Genomic DNA, 17,246 nt, shown 5'->3' with positions numbered 1-17,246 from the left:
ATTACTTTGAAAACATTTAATTCACTATATTCATGTGCCCAGCAATCAATTTGTCTTCAGTCACATTTCTTAAGAAAAAAAAATTGATTAAATAAATTTTTAAATGTTTAATTTAATGTTATTTTGAATAAATTCTAAGTATTGTAGAAAAATAAAGATAAATTTAAAAAAATAAAATAAATTCTGAATGTTACTAAAGTTGTTTTATCTGTCTTATTTATTGGTTAAGAATGGAAAGTCAGTCAGCTTTTCTATTTATTACGTTCATCATCTGGGAATTATTTTATTTATTTTCTATCTTTAAGTAAATATTTTTATGAATATGAAAAATAAAATTAAACTTACTTATTAAAGCTGGCGTTTTTGATTTCTTTATGTTATCATCCATATATGATACACCTAAGGTATAATAGAGAGACCCTCCAAATCCAGAAATGATTTGAGCAGTGAAAAGAATAACAGCTGGAGCAATACTTCCATCCTCTTTATTGCAGTCTAGTTTTCCCTTTTCACTCTGACATAGTATAGAGTGTTTTTCTTTTGCTAAAAAAAAATTAAAGAGAAATTGTAAACCATTGAAGTAAGCCAAAATAATTTTTGTTTAATGTTTTTTACATTAATACCATTCCTATATTATGTTGTTCCATTATCAGGCATCAGTTAATACATTTTTAATATTAAATAAAAAAAGAATTCATTACTTTTTGAATTTTTATTTTAAATTAAGAATAATCAAAACCTTTGGGTAACCTTTGTGTAAAATTATTCTATCATCAAGCTGGTTGTGTGAGAGGGAAAGGTTTTTTAAAAAGTATTTATGACATCAGATTTAAAAGAAACTAAGATTCCAAATTATTAAAAAAAGAAACTTGTGATCTGTCAAAATTTGAAACTACCATAATTAACAAAACAAAACATTGAAAATTAGCTAACTACCAATCATCAACATCATTTAGATGGTAATTCAAACTCATCATTAAAGGAGTCACAGTTATCCTTGAACTTAGAATTAATGGTTGGAATTTCATTTATGGTGTTGATATCACCATTTTGTTCCTTTTCTAGAAAAATCATTGTATATGAAATCAAATGCAAGTTTTGTAGAAAGAATTTTTGAACTCAGTGTAAGCATTTTACCACAATATAGTATCTGGAATTTCTATTTAGCTTGCTTAAAGAAACATAAAATATGATGGAACCTAGAACATAAAATGAGGATCTTAGATTGTTCTATGTCTTCACCAGTCTATGATGAATGAAAATTGTTTTGAATGAAGTTATGTTTATTTATTTACTATTTTATAATAATACTACTAAATAAACTCTGTAGTACTTTACTACTGATAATCAATTAAATAAGAGCTTTAAAAGACCTTCAGGAATTAAATTCTCACATAACTAATTAGAGGTGAGTCATTTGTTAAATTTGTTTTTTTATGCATTCAACCACATTTCATAAAGTTTATCAGTAATATAACATATCTGTTAATATATATAACAGAAGTAGATATGGATTTGCCCTCAAAATTTTCATATAAAAATTATTTTTCTTTTATAAAATTTATTGCTGATTCTAAACAGTTCTTAATAAAAACCCAGAAAAGTTTTTAACTATAATTATTTTGTATTTAACCCCATCAGTTTAATTATATGAAAAAGAAATGCAATTGGTGCCTTCTTTCATTATCCAAACTTTATTATTACACATGATTTGTATAATTTTCAGATTTTATAATTCATTCATATTAATTAATATTTTGGTTAAATTGTATTAAAAATGGTTTAAATCAAAAAATTTCTACTGGCTGAAATTTTTGTATAATTACAAGCATAAATTTTTATATTATGTCTTCTCTCTCTTACTCTGCCTAAGCAAATTTTTGCTTTATGTCAAGATCCTTCAGAGAAATGCTACTTAGACCAGTTAATGTTAAGTTGCTATCAGATGTGGCACTGATGTTTGAAACGATTTTGAGATTATGGTTTTACAGTTTTTTAGCATGATATGGGTTGCTTCAAAGAGATAGTTTGTGAAAGTGGATTTAGTGCTAGAGTGAAGTGCTTCTATGAGTTCTTCACATTGATTTGAATACCTATGTCCTCTTTATCTTATGTAGAACTTATTACAGTCAGAACATTCAAGTTTGTACTTTTCAGGATAATCAAATTTCTTGAATTGTTTATCTGAATTTATTTCTGATAATGTGTTTTGTTTTACGTATGGTTATGTATGCAGTTCTCTTTTTTCTGAAGGAGAGCATTCTGTGGTCTAGAGGATCTACTATTGAACTGGATCAATTAAAAATTATTCTATCAGAATAAACTTTATATATATATATATACTTTTTTTTAATAACTCAACAAAAGTTATGCTGATTTTTTTTTGTAATATCTAATGTATAATTCTAAATTATTTATTGTGACAGTGTTTACTTATTGGTACAGTACCTACCAATTAAAGCTGATGAAAGATTAACATCTACAAGTCCTCCAAATTCTTTTGTAAGTAGTAAAGCATCATAACCTGGGCCATAAATGAAATGTGGTAAAGCATTCATGATGCAGAAAATAACCACTGTAAATATACCAAGGGCCACCCATCTTGGTCTGTGACCTCGACCAGCATAATAACTGAGTAATATTGTAATAAATAATTGGGAAATATCATTTCCTACTGTAATTATTCCTGAAAAAAATGTAATTAAATAACAGTTTAATAAAAAAAACAAAAGAATATTTAATTTAATAAATTTCATTACTACTATTTTTCTTCTTATTTTTTTTTTTGAATGAGTTGTTTTTAAAGAATGAAATTTATCCATCAAATAATAAACCCTCACAGAATAGACAAAACCTTGTAACAAATATCAGATCTCCTACTTCAGACACTTCAGCTGACAACTATAAAAAAAAATATCTTTTAATAAAATATCTAGCACATATTAATGCCATACTTATATGTTATGTAAAAAGGAGAAAAAACCAAACACCCACCAAATGACAGAAGCATCAGTTGCACAATAATGGTGATATATGCCAACCAACATTGATTAAAACTTGCCATAATTTTTGAGGAAAGATGGTTTCAGATTAAATGCAGAAAATCATATAACAAACTAAGAAAATGCACACAACAAATAACTCAAGTGTATACAAATTAAACTTCAGTGACAGAATTAAATACTACATTGTACAGAATTCATGCATATTCACCCTCAGATACATAGAACATATACAGTAACATAATAAATCTCTGGAAATTACTTTGCAGAAACTGGTCACTCACATAAATGTACTAATGCAAATAACTAATGTGCATTTTCATAGTTCATAAATTTTACTATGTCATAGTTTCCGTGAGGGTAAAATTCAAAATCTAAATTGAATGTAGACAATATTCTTAGTGAACAAATAATAGAAATCACATATTATATTTTGTTAACTAATTTTTAGTGATCAAATGTTAAATGAAGTTGCTAAACCCTTCAAAGTGGGCCACATTAAGAACAGTGTTTATTTCTTAGTGGTGTTTCTCTGACAAAGAAGCTATGTAATAATTGTGATCAGATCTGGAAACACTATTTTCTGTTTACAAAAATGAGTTATTTTTCAATATCATTTCTTTTAAATTTATTTTAATTCAAATAATACTAAATAGTTATGGAAATAAATTAAAAAACAATATTTTGTTCAAAATTGTTTATAATTTTTTTTTGTTTAAATGTACACCTTAATGACTACTTTGATTGTTAAATAATCATCATCAGTAAACACTACAGAAAAGGTATAAATAAAAGTATAACTGTTACCATTACAGACAATCCCAATAGAAAATGTAAATTTAGTCTAAAAGCATTCAACAAACTATTTAAACCAGACTACCTAGCTTTTCTTTCATTTTCCTGTTTAGCTACCGGTAACTACCATTTAGATAATTCTTCAGAGGATGAATGAGGATGATATGTATGAGTGTAAATGAAGTGTAGTCTTGTACATTCTTAGTTCGACCATCCCTGAGATGTGTGGTTAATTGAAACCCATCCACCAAAGAACACCGAAATCCACGATCTAGTATTCAAATCTGTGTAAAAATAACTGACTTTACTAGGACTTGAATGCTGGAACTCTTGACTTCCAAATCAGCTGATTTGGGAAGACGCGTTCACCACTAGACCAACCTGGTGGGTTAGACTACCTAGCTAGATTGGCTTAATGCAACCAAACAGCTATGTTGTAATGTTACAATTTCTTAATAGTGTTTATTTTCCAATTAGTTTTTTTTGTTTTATTATTTCTTCTTTTTAGTTTATTTACTTGCTTATATTTTTTACTTTTTGGATTGTTTACTGATACTAATGATTTAATAGTCAAAATAACCATCTAGATTCAAATTTTAAGCAAAAAAATGTAGGGTTATACGTATTTTATCTAAAATCTTTGTAAAAAAAAATATACTGGGCATAGTCATCATGTTTTACAATTTATGTTTTAATTATTTACAATTTCTTTCCTATCAAAGTTTAAAAAAAGGAGACATATGTAAGATTAGTGAATGTTAAATTATTTCATGTTAATAGTTTTTTTTTCAGATGAGCTTACATAAATATTTTCTTGCACAAAGGTAGTGAAAAAAGTAAACCCAGGGGATCTTCAGTATGTCATTGATATTTTACAGTTATTGAGTACTGATATAAATTTATTCAAACAGATAAGCTAAAAGCATCTTTTGAGTGCTGAAGGAAGATTATTATTTTAAACATTATGAAATTTCATAAGCAGATTTCACAAAATTCTTGTACAAAAGATTTATTATACCTTTACTATTCCTAATCAGTAAAATTTAATTTTTGTCAGAATTTTTAATTATCAATCTAATTCCTCATTTCAGCTACTCTCTGAAGGACCTGGTTCTGCATAACATAAAGACAGATACTCACTGTCCTTACCGCAGTGCATGAAATTCAGAATAGTATTTATAAAAAGATGAAACCTTAACAGTGATGTGTCAGTAACAAAACAACTTTCCACTCCATAATTATCTATAGGCTGATTGCCGATATATTATATTTGTTGTCTACTATACTAGAAGTTCTGAGTTTGATTGCCAGTGTCGATAAAAAAATCATTACATTAAAAAAAATTCACTCTGCCACAGGTCTGGATAAATAGGTAATACATTTCACCAACAGTCTATATAGTTCTCTGATAAGATTTCCTTAAATGTATTTTTAAATGCTAATTGATTATAAAGTATAAAAGACTGTTATCCATCAAGGAAGACTTAGAAAAAATTATACTGGTATTGTAAAAATATTTTAACAGATAATGAAATAAATTAATAGATATTTATTAAATCTATCTGTAACAGTAAGAGAGGTATCATTATTTTATGTCAATGTAACAAGATTTCCATTGTAGAAAAACCCAAAATTAATATTTACCCATTTCTCAACTATTTTGTGTATTATGTTCATAATTAAATATTTTTGTTGTGTTAATTACATAGTACTGAACTCTAATTGTTTTAAAGCTAGCCATCAGAGCGTTTAAAATTCTTTTTCATTTGAGAAAAAATTAGCCTTTCATTTTCAACACTGGTTCATTTACTGCAAAGTTTAATCTCTAACATTAAATACAAAATGAATATTAAATAAGTTGTGATTAAATTTTGTAAAAGATTATAAAATGAAGTTGTAACCGATTTATTGTAAAAACACTTATATGTTATAATAAAATACACACTGAATTAAAGCATTAAAATTATAGTTCTATGGCTGGTTTACCTATAATCTTTTAATATAAGTTTTAACATACTGCTATTAAATCATTGTTGTTAGTAACATTGCATCCAAATTAGACAATTGAGAGATAAAGTTTATGCTATGGTTTATACTCTGGCAGGTATTATTGCAATAGATTTCCAAGTTTTGTCAACAATTAGTATAAATTTGAAGTTAAATCTTTGTTCTTGAATGTAACAATTCTAGAGTTTCAGTAAATCAGACTATTTTATGAGAAAATATTTCAAAACTTTTAGTTTGCATTAAAAAAAATTTCCAAGATTTATGCAATGGCATTTAATTAGTAGTTTTTTTAATTAGCAATTATAATGAATGAAATGTTTTCTTTTTGATGTTACATTAATTTACAAATTTTTTTAAGTAATTATCTCAACATAAGAAATTATGCACAAAATAACTATAATTAAGAAGAAAGAGAAGCCGAAATCAGCACTATGTTACTACAATGCTAATATTGATCAGTATGATAATTAACTAATTAAGATTGGTATGTCTCTCTCTCTTTCTCTCTCTCTCTCTCTGTCTGTCTGTGTCTGTGTGTGTGTGTGTAAGTACATATGCAGGCAGAAAATTATCTCTATCATTATTTACTGTAAATGAAAAATACACAGAGTAGATGAATTCAGTGCAAGTTATTAACAAAATGATTAAAAAATTACACTATAAACCTTATTAAATAGTAATTTTTACATATAGTATTAATCTACATTAAGAACCTAAATGATAGTAAAAAGATAATAAAATCAACTCATTAAAATTTGTTTAACCTTTAATTAAAATTAAGAAAAAGTGATAGTTATTAAAGCATAGCGTTAAAAACAATTCCTTAGTCTGTTTTTTTGTTTATGATAAGATAGAGTTTCATGTCCATTTGCCTGTGAAGTAAATTGACCCTGTATTACAAAATCACTTTTTAATATTTACATTATTTTTAAAAGTATCAAATATATTTTAATTCAATTTTTTTCACAGAATAACATTAACCTCAATATATCACAAATATCATAATGTTATTGTCATTTTTATAGTAGGCTTGGATTCATTTCATTAAGTCAAATGAACCTTTCAATCAGAAGATTACTATTTTGTTATTTATTTATTTATTTTAACTATGTCATTAACTAAGGGATTTTTAATGACATTGCAAGAATACTTTGCAATTTTATATTTAAAGTACTTTACATTTTGTTTACTTTTTTATCTTGTTTTTTAAACCAGGATCATAATTTTAAATTGTTTGTTGTTAATGTTTTTCATTCCTTCATTTTATTTATACAAATGTTATTACTTACATAATATCTTACAATGATGTCTATAATGTTTAATGTGATACCCTTTTAATTTAACCCAAATTTTAACCTGTCATTTAAATATAATCTGTGATTATGAATTACAGTTATTTCTTTTATTATCTTTGTTATGCTGCAAGATCTTGCCCAAGATTTAAAAATATAATTAATAATTTAATGTACTCCTATGTATCTGGGATCTTGTAGTAAATGTTGTTTTATCAGCTGTTTCAAATATGGTTGGTCTAAAATTGAGAAAAACTAACTACCAACTAAAAATGATTTCCTCATGGCATTGCAGTCAATCATGAGAGAGAGTTAGCAGATTATTCAGGTGTGTTTGATGAACCTACATCAGATGGTTTCAGGTTTGATTCCCAGTTAGAGTCTGACATCATTTCTTTTAACATTTCATTCATCTTTTCTTCCTAGTGAAAGTACTAACTGGTGTATCATATTTGTAATAACAAAAATAAATAAATTGAAGAGTAACCTCAAAAAGAAAGATTTTTAAATAATAGTATTGTAATTTTTTTCTCTATAAATAATGAAAATTTATTGGTAATAGTACTAAATTTTTTCTATTGATTAATCATTTACAGTATTAGAACTGTCAGAATAAATCATATCAAATACCCCAATAGTATTGTATTATATTGTTATCTTAAAATAATTTCAACTTACATACTTTCATTATAATAATTTATTTTTTATACTTGTATAAGAAACAAAGTTAAATACGAAGTGAGCAATAGCTTTACTAATTGGAATTTTGGTATCCATGATGTCCGTACTATAAAAAAATTCAACAATTTTTAATTTGACAATGGACGACAGTTTTTAAGGTGAACGTTTCCTGAATGTAAGTTAGCTTTTGCTCAAAATTTGTCTTCTCTGAATCTACTGCTCAGAATATTCTTTATTGCTTGATTTTGAAGACATATTGTTCATGAGCTGTTTGAAGGGGTGTGTGTAATTTAAATATTATCCATTTAGAATGTTTTTATGTTTATAAACAAGAAAGAATAAAAACTAGACATATTTGAACAACTCAGAATACATAAATGTAGAAAAATATGTAAAGACAATACTCTACAAGTACAAACTCAATTTAAATCACACACACTCTTTAAATAATCATGAAAGGTTCCTTCACTACCTAATTCTAACAATAGTGCCACATCAAATCATTTGGTAACTCAGCAATCCCAGTTATAGTTCTGAAAAACTTGATTTAGGGCGAAGAGAATTCATGCTCCTTCACATTAAAGTAAGTGATCATGATGTCATTTTAATAAGTGTTCTAATATACATAGTGGTTACAATAATCTACACTGAGTTACGATAATAAAAATATACAATACACGTACATTTTTAGTCTTCGTGTGTGAATGAAATAATTGTAGACTTTAAGAAGCAAATATTTACTGTCTGAATAACATAAATTTATCTGTTTGCTTCTTGTAGTTTAAAAAAAGTTTTCAGTACTTTGCTCCTGGAAACAACAGAAAACTCAACAATACTTTCTGAGCAGTTGTTTTATTTATTTGTTTTCTTTCATAATTTTCAATTATATTATAAAGTCCTTTTGCAAAATAGTTTAGAAGTAAAATCATCTAACTGGGTCCGCATGTGGGACTAATTGGGATTACCCAAGAGAAAAGCTTTTAAAAAACATGAGGATTGTGGTATTCTTCAAGTTAGTGTATGAAATTTTGTTAAAATAAAAAGAAAAATGGTAGGTTAATAGATTAAGGAGTAAGCAATTTTGTGTTAGGTGTTTTAGGAATACATGTACCAGATAACTCATGGTGTAGAATTAATACAATTTTAGGATCAGAATGTTAGCACAGAAAAGATTTTGAGTTTAATTAATTTGATAATGATTTGAAAAATGAAAGAGAAGACAACTAGGTATTGTGGATACACAGTCAATTCCTACTTTGAGGGATGGGTTTATGGTATGTTGATTACAAAGTAAAAGTAAAACCAAAAGAAATTGCTTGACACACCCAGGTACATCATATCATCATCATACATTACATGGGTACTGTATGCAATTGGAATATTATGTCGAGGGGACTAAAGAGTCATGGACATTATAAGAGTCAGAGTAAAGACTCTGCTGCACCGTCAAATCATATTTTAGTTACAACTGTGAGTAAAGGAGGAAAAATATATATATTTATGAATTCAGTGATTGTCAGATAGGATTAATTAGAATGAGATATAAATGATTTTGAGATTTATCATATTTATAGTACTTCTAAGTTTAGGAAGATTGAGTTTTCAACTTTATTACTGTAAAACTGACTTGTTTTCTGTTATTTTGAGACTTACTAGCAGAGGAAACACCTAGTTTTAAAGAAACTTTCTGCTAATTGGTAAGTAACTTATTGGTATCAAGAATACTAGCAGGTATTAAACTACTATTTGATCTGAGAAATTGTAGGATACATTGAGATCAGTCATTCATAATATTAAAATTAAATAATTACTTGACTGTTGAAAATAATTTAGACACTTTGTATTTCTTTATTCAATAGATCTATACTAACATTAAGACCAACAGGTCTTTATTAATTTGAAATGTAAACTTTTGTTACAAGACACCAAACAAAATTTTATAATAAAATGGCTTTTTAAAAAGCTTACTTCAAAATATTTTCAGTCGTCTTTATCATCTCAGTGAAGGGAGCTGTTGTTTCCACATCAGTTGTTAGCTGATGTTACCCATACACGTCTGCCTAATTCAAAAAAACCTATCAACAGTTTCATCAGCTGAAGCCATTGTGAAAATAGGAGCAGTACCAGTTACTGAGGATGTTTGTAGAGATGACTAAAAACATTTTGAAACTAACTTTAAAAAAAAATGTTTTATTATACAATTTAGTTTGGCGTGTTGTTTCAAAAATCTAAATTTCAAATAAGTTTAAATATCAACTGTCATGGACAAGAGCATAGAAAAAAGTTTTTATTATTATTCACTTACCTACATGTAATACATAGTGTTTACAAATAAATTTTACTCCACTTTCATTATGCATAAAATTTGAAATAGAAGTTACAATTTGTTGAAAGTCTTCTTGGATCAAGAAATACATGAAGCTTTATCTACAGTGGAATTCAGAAAATTGATATGATTCATTGAACTTGGTAAGAGCTAGCCATTATTTCTTTTTACATATTCTTATCATAAGAAATATCTCTCATTTTGACTGTTTATAACAGTAAAATTGAATTTTTTTATTAAATGATGTTAATAACATTGTTTTAAGCTTCCTAATACAGATCTTAGACAATTTAAAGACATCCTGACCTCTAGTTACCTAAACAAGTTTTATTCACATTACAATATAAAATCATTATCATATAATTAGATATATTATATCGCGCATCATATAATAAAATCAGATCATACAGTGATTACAAATATAATGATTATATATGTAAAAAAACCTGGTAAAGTTCAGGATATATACCCTAAATTTCACCACAATGATGAAAACTGGTAGAAGGAAAAATTATTAGAATTTAACAAAACTCTATTAATTATGGGTTTTCAAATTTTACCATAGTAGAGTAACAAAATTGTACTGAAAGTCTAACATAATTAGAGAATCATGATGACATTATTTTGATAATTATAATAAAAAGCAAATGAACAGGCAATACTTTTTTCAAGATCTTGGTAGTAATTATTGTTATCAGAGAAATATAACTTGTAAATTATAAACTACTTTTACAATAAATGCTTCTTTTAATGAAATTAATTTATGCAAGCATGTTACTTAAAGTTTATAATATTCATAATTTGCTACATGAAATAAATTATTATTATTACTGATCAATGTAACACAATCCAACGGAATTAGAAAAAGCATGAGTTTAATCCTAGGTAATTACCCTCATCCTGCTAATACACAATTGGATGAATATTTAGATATAATGCCAAGTGTGAATATCCATTACAATGAAGTGCTCAAGATTGATTATCATAAAATGGCAAAAGTAGTGTGGCTAGAACGAAAATTTTCAGACAAGAAAGGATCTTCAGTTTTTCCTTTACTGGTTAAATGCTTATTCAAAAATATATTATGGTAATGTTCAAATATAATTAATGTTATTTTACATTTACATTTGATTTATTTTTAAGATTACAATTAATTAATATAGATATCAATTTTGTAAAAGAAAATTAAAGATTTTTTCTCTCACGCTTTTAAACAGAATATTATATATAATCATGTGCAGAATAAGTTGTAACTATAATTCTTGTATAATGGCTTCACTTGTGTTCAGTGAAATTGAACACATCTAATTTCAACAGTAAGAATCTTATTCTAGCAATACATACAGGTAATTGATATTGAATTAAATTTCTTCATATTGAAAGTAAGTCCCTAAGGTGAAAATAGTTATGAAGAGCAACTAAAATATGTTGCAGAAATAATTGTTTAGAAAGATCTACACAGTATATTTGAAAAACTATAGAATTATTATAACTGTTATAAATTATACACTTATTAAATTTAATACTAACAAATTAAATTTGAAGAACTAAACGTATTTAGAAAATTCATAAAATATGTTCTATATGTAATAGAGATATACCTATAGAAACACTACTGCTTGTGAAACAAATGTACCAAAATGAGAAACATTGAAATTAACAAAAGGCTTTATTAACATTGAAAGGTGAATTAGGAATAAACCTTTTTAGTGCTAGTGGATGATGTATTTATTGATTTCAAATGTAATATATGGAAAAGCTTCATGCTTATTGTATTTTTAGAATTATGAGATATATTTTGGATGAGTATATTGTGGAAGGTTTTCTTTATAAGTTATAGATCTGATTGTTTTGTCACTGGAGATAACTAAAGGAGTTAAAATGCTGTTTTATTGTTTTAATCAGTCAAAAAATGATGAATATATGCAAAGTTCAATAGGCTAACAATGGAACTCAAGCCATAGAACAAAAGAAGAAAACAGAAATGCTTTACAATATAAAATTATTATTCATTAAATTATAAAAAAGTAAAAAACCGCATTTTTTATTGCCATTCAGTACTGTAATCCATATAATGTATTTGTTTTAAATACATGGATAAATATATACAAATAAATTTTTCCAAGCCTAGCATCGTCTGATGACGTACTTGAAGCGTCATGAGAGCTTTAAACAAGCCCCGATGATGGTTACATCCCTCAGACCGGCTTTTGGCAATTCCAAGAAGGTGACCTCGTCGCTGTCTGTGGATGCTGCTCGTCTTGGGTATGACCCGTATTGGACGGGTCAGGTACTATATGACTAGACGGGAGAAGGAAGTTATAATGTTATATACTTTTGTTTTTTAGATTTTTTAGGCATTTCTCTATCCTTTTCTGTTCTGTTTCTGAAAATAGGAGGAGAAAAGATTATGGAGGTAGAAGAATTTTGTTATTTGGGAAGTAGAATTACTAAAGATGGACGAAGCAGAAGCGATATAAAATGCCGAATAGCAGAAGCGAAACGAGCCTTCAGTCAGAAATATAATTTGTTTACATCAAAAATTAATTTAAATGTCAGGAAAAAATTTTTGAAAGTATATGTTTGGAGTGTCGCTTTATATGGAAGTGAAGCTTGGACAATCGGAGTATCTGAGAAGAAAAGATTAGAAGCTTTTGAAATGTGGTGCTATAGGAGAATGTTAAAAATCAGATGGGTGGATAAAGTGACAAATGAAGAGGTATTGCAGCAAATAGATGAAGGAAGAAGCATTTGGAAAAATATAGCAAAAAAAGAGACAGACTTATGGGCCATATACTAAGGCATTCTGGAATAGTCACTTTAATATTGGAAGGACAGGAGAAGGAAAAAATTGTGTAGGCAGGCCACGTTTGGAATATGTAAAACAAATTGTTAGGGATGTAGGATGTAGGGGGTATACTGAAATGAAACGACTAGCACTAGATAGGGAATCTTGGAGAGCTGCATCAAACCAGTCAAATGACTGAAGACAAAAAAAAAAAAAATCATCTTAGCTATATGAAAGAGTGGAAATGATAGTGTATAAAACATATTAATGCATCCCTTTAGTTGAGAAACAATGTAGTACATAAATTGTTTCTAATTAAGATTAAATTATGTTTTAATGACTTCAGGATAAAACAAAACAGTTCTCTAAGTGGACTTTCTATACTTATATCTTAAAAAGTAAGTATTCTATGGTTCCTTATTGCAAGATAAATTTGATAATCTAGAAAAAAGTTTATGTTTCACCACTTCTTATTTTATTTTGAAATGGAAAATTGATTATTTCCATGTTAAGTAACATTGAAAAAGATTATTTTGTACATAAATACAAGTACATTAATCTTATTATTATTATTATTATTATTATTATTATTATTATTATTATTATTATTATTATTATTTTTATAAGTTTCTTACTATAATTATATGGAAAATTATACCTGAGTTTGTATGCTAACCTACATTCATATTTTTTTTAAATATATTATTTTATATAAATAAAGAAACAAATTTTATTTATTCATAGTTGTATATTTTCTATTAAAAATTTTTAATCTGTAATTCATTTTCCAAGAGAAATAATTCATTCTAAAATTACTAATTTTTCCACAATGAATTTCTTCCGCTTACAAAATTTAATTGTATTCTTTTATTATTAAAAATTAGAGTGCATTGAAAGAAATAACATTAAAAAAGTACATAAAATAAAATAAATTTAAAAAAACTATTTATAGGTATATATGTGTACAAAAAATAACTCACCCGTAGTTTTTGAAGAAATTCTGAACCTTTTCTCTATAGTCGTAATAGTTCCATTAAAATAGGCATAACAGGCAGAAAAAATACAACCAAGAATACCATAAAGTATAACAAAAGCCTTCTTATTGGCAAATCTTTGAAGAGTAGGTCCTCTACAACATCCTATACCACAGGATGTGTCATCAGTAAGCGGAAGAGTTGCACAGAACTCTGTTAGACGGCGAGGGGCATTATTACCCAGCATTTTTTCAGCTTCCATCATCTTTTCTGCTTCCAGCATTTTCTCAGCTTCAGGCCCATTTTCCTGTACACTCTTTGATTTGCAGCTCATCTTGAACTGTCTTTCTTACCCCATGCCGAACAAATTTTACTTCCTAGTTCAAAAATATATAAAAGCACTAACATTCTTAAACATGTGATTAGATTCAACAGAAAATATTAGACCCCAGCATAAAAAAAATTTTAATTGTTTTATTTATTTTTTCTTAATTTTAATTCAAAAATGTTAAGAAATATCTGTTTTTGTTTCCTAAACTTTTTTCGCTTTACCCTTTCCTCCTTCTTTCTAACCGCATATGTAAAACAATAACTGCAAATATGTATTCTATATATATTACAGGACTCACTACCATTGGCCACACTAAATCCTGTACAACGGAGTAATTTACAATAACTGTAATCTTCATTAATACACTGTCAACAATAGTAGTATATTATATGCACTTATCACTAACCTTATTGCATAACAATTGAATTACGTAATCATAGTAAACGTTTAAACTGTATTAAATATAAAAAAACACAAAATTCTTTTCAGTATTATAAACACAATTCTCAGTAAAATGAACTGAATGAAAATTTAAAAAAAAATTCTATGAATTAAAAGCAATAAAATGATTTGTAAAAAAAATTTAAACATGTAACATTTTATTTTATAACATTCATGAATAGCCTATAAGAATGTTATAAATTATTAATAACTACAACAAAATAATAATAGTTTCATAAAGTAAATTATCACAAAATTTGTTGACTGATTTATTCTATAATTACAAACTTTGTGATTTTGTAGCAAAAGCAGCAAAATCTTAAACTCGGAATTAACTGGAGTATTAATTCACCAACTATAAAATAAGTAATATATTCAAATAAATAATACACTTGACATTTAAAATATGGTACAAAAATATTAATATAATAGATAACTTTAAAAATAGGTATTATTTTAATTAAAATAATCAGTTATTAAATTTAATAATACTGACATGGGTATTGGATAAAGTCACATTTTTTTTTTAATGACTACTCTTTGATTTTAATGCGCTTGGTGAAAATTCAATAATCGTTCAAACTGATAAACTGTTGTTACAGAATTTATTTTCTAATTTTTTGCATATAAATTTTGATGGCCTTGTTCAGGGTTCTCTTCTTTAAAAAGTCAACAATAATAGAAAAATATACCTTGCAGTGGCAAATATTTTTATAATTAAAAAACAATAATACTAATTTTTCATATTACATACTGAATACTCCTATTTAAAGTATGCTATTACAGTTTTAAAGATAAGCAATTATTGAGAGTTTTTTCGGATTAATTTTTTATGAAACAATAATCAAATTAGATAGATTTAAAAAAATATTGATAAATAAATATATTATCACAATTATGAAACAAAAAAGTAACTATCCAGCTTGATAAGATATTAGAGGTACATTATTGGATGAAAACTGTATTATATAAAGTAAAAATTCATGCACAACTTAACATCTGACTTAAGTGCATATAATTAAACAAAAGCTTTTACTCATTCTTTTTATTAGAATTTATAAAGGATAAATATTAAAAATTTATCAAATGTAAAAGGTTTAAGATTTTAAGGTAAATATGATAAAAAACTAAAATAGCATTAATATTATAGAGTTCTATTAGAAAGAATTATTAAGGAAAGGATAATGCATGAAGAAGAAAAAAGTCTTTTTACTTTGTTTATTTTTAACGTACACCGAAATCCTGAAGTCTATCACATTATTATTTTTTTGAATCCTTAGTAAAATAGAAAATAATTTATAGTAAATTTATTTTTTGTTGAAAATCAAGATTTATTTATTACTTTATTTCATTTTCATGTAGGATTTCTATTATCTAACTAGCACATTATCCATAAAAACAGTTGCATTATATTAAACCAGTGTAATATTCTTGTAAAGAAATATATTTTATCTGTTTTTTTTCAAAAATTAATTCTTTGATCTTTTAGATTTTGATATAAAGTAGCAGACATAAGAGAATTTTGTTTGCTAAAATATATCTTTGTAGTCATTATATAACTAAATAATTCTTACTGAAACAGCTTTTTTCTAAACTACTGTTTCTTCATTTCAATGTGGATCTATATATTTTATAATTTGCCTAACATTAAAAATTAATGAAGTAAATAAACCTTAAAAAAGAGGTGTTTAAATTTGTAGAAAAGCCACCAAGATAGCTCAGCTGGTAAAGGACTGAATATTATTATTAACTGAATATAAATTTCTAAGCACAAATAAAATGCTTTTATTTTATTAGTATATAATCCCCTTCCATATATATATATATATATATATATATATATATATATATATATTAGCAAAACAAACAACCCAAAGCTTTATAAAAAATTCTTTATTATTTAGTTTATATTTAAATGGTATTATATGATTAGACGGCTATTTAATTTAGCAATATGGTTATGAACAATATAATTTTTTTAAATGTTAAATTAAAAAAATATTTATCTTTCTACATATAATATTTTTTTCTACAATAATTTTGTATTTAAAATTAATTTTCTTCAGTGTAACTCATAATAATAATTTATTAAGATGCAAAGATGCAATCAATAATTTTTACTATGATAAATGGTTACTTTACTGGTAAATTAAAAATCAAGTCATTTATTTATTGTTAATAAAATACACAACATTTACATTTTTTCATTGACAATTAGAATTTTAAACAATATTTCACTTAAATTGTGTAGAAAAACAAATAGAACTATGTAATAACAATTTTTAAGTTTCTTAACTATTTTATAGAATAATATAATAAGGGAAAGAATGGTATTAAAATTGTACAAATTTTGGGTACCTGGTTTTTTAAATTTCTTTATATTTTGAGTCTCCTTGAGCCAAAAATGTCAAAAATCTAGGACAAAGTTTTGAGTGAAAAGTGAAGTTTTGTGTGAAAATTGAAAAATAAAAGAGTTACAGAAACTCGTTTACTTTTCAATTTCCTTACCAAGTAATTGTATGTTACTTTTAACTTTTACGTTAAATCAGGGTGCAAATGTCACGATTAGAAATACAAATATACAAATATGACTTACATACACAAACACA

At 26.0% G+C, this 17,246-nt stretch overlaps 1 protein-coding gene across 4 annotated transcripts in view; it reads right to left on the bottom strand.

Moving 5' to 3' along the window:
• The window catches only part of Oatp58Dc (Organic anion transporting polypeptide 58Dc), a 116,647-nt gene that overhangs the window by 39,255 nt on the left and 60,146 nt on the right, over positions 1-17,246 (bottom strand). The window contains exons 2-4 of one of the 4 annotated variants that reach the window (XM_075381380.1): positions 13,872-14,242; positions 2,453-2,686; positions 346-543 (exon numbers count right to left, since the gene is read on the bottom strand). In XM_075381380.1, coding sequence (XP_075237495.1) covers positions 346-543; positions 2,453-2,686; positions 13,872-14,199 — 760 coding nt within the window. In that variant the 5' untranslated portion in view covers positions 14,200-14,242. Of the gene's footprint in view, positions 1-345; positions 544-2,452; positions 2,687-13,871; positions 14,623-17,246 lie in introns of those variants that run through there. The other 3 variants (XM_075381372.1, XM_075381366.1, XM_075381389.1) reach the window with 3 other exon arrangements.

This window comes from Lycorma delicatula, chromosome 1 (assembly GCF_047948215.1).
Source record: "Lycorma delicatula isolate Av1 chromosome 1, ASM4794821v1, whole genome shotgun sequence".
Lineage (NCBI taxonomy): Eukaryota > Metazoa > Arthropoda > Insecta > Hemiptera > Fulgoridae > Lycorma > Lycorma delicatula.
Note: the sequence above shows the minus strand (reverse complement) of the source record. Positions and strands in the feature narration are given on the sequence as shown.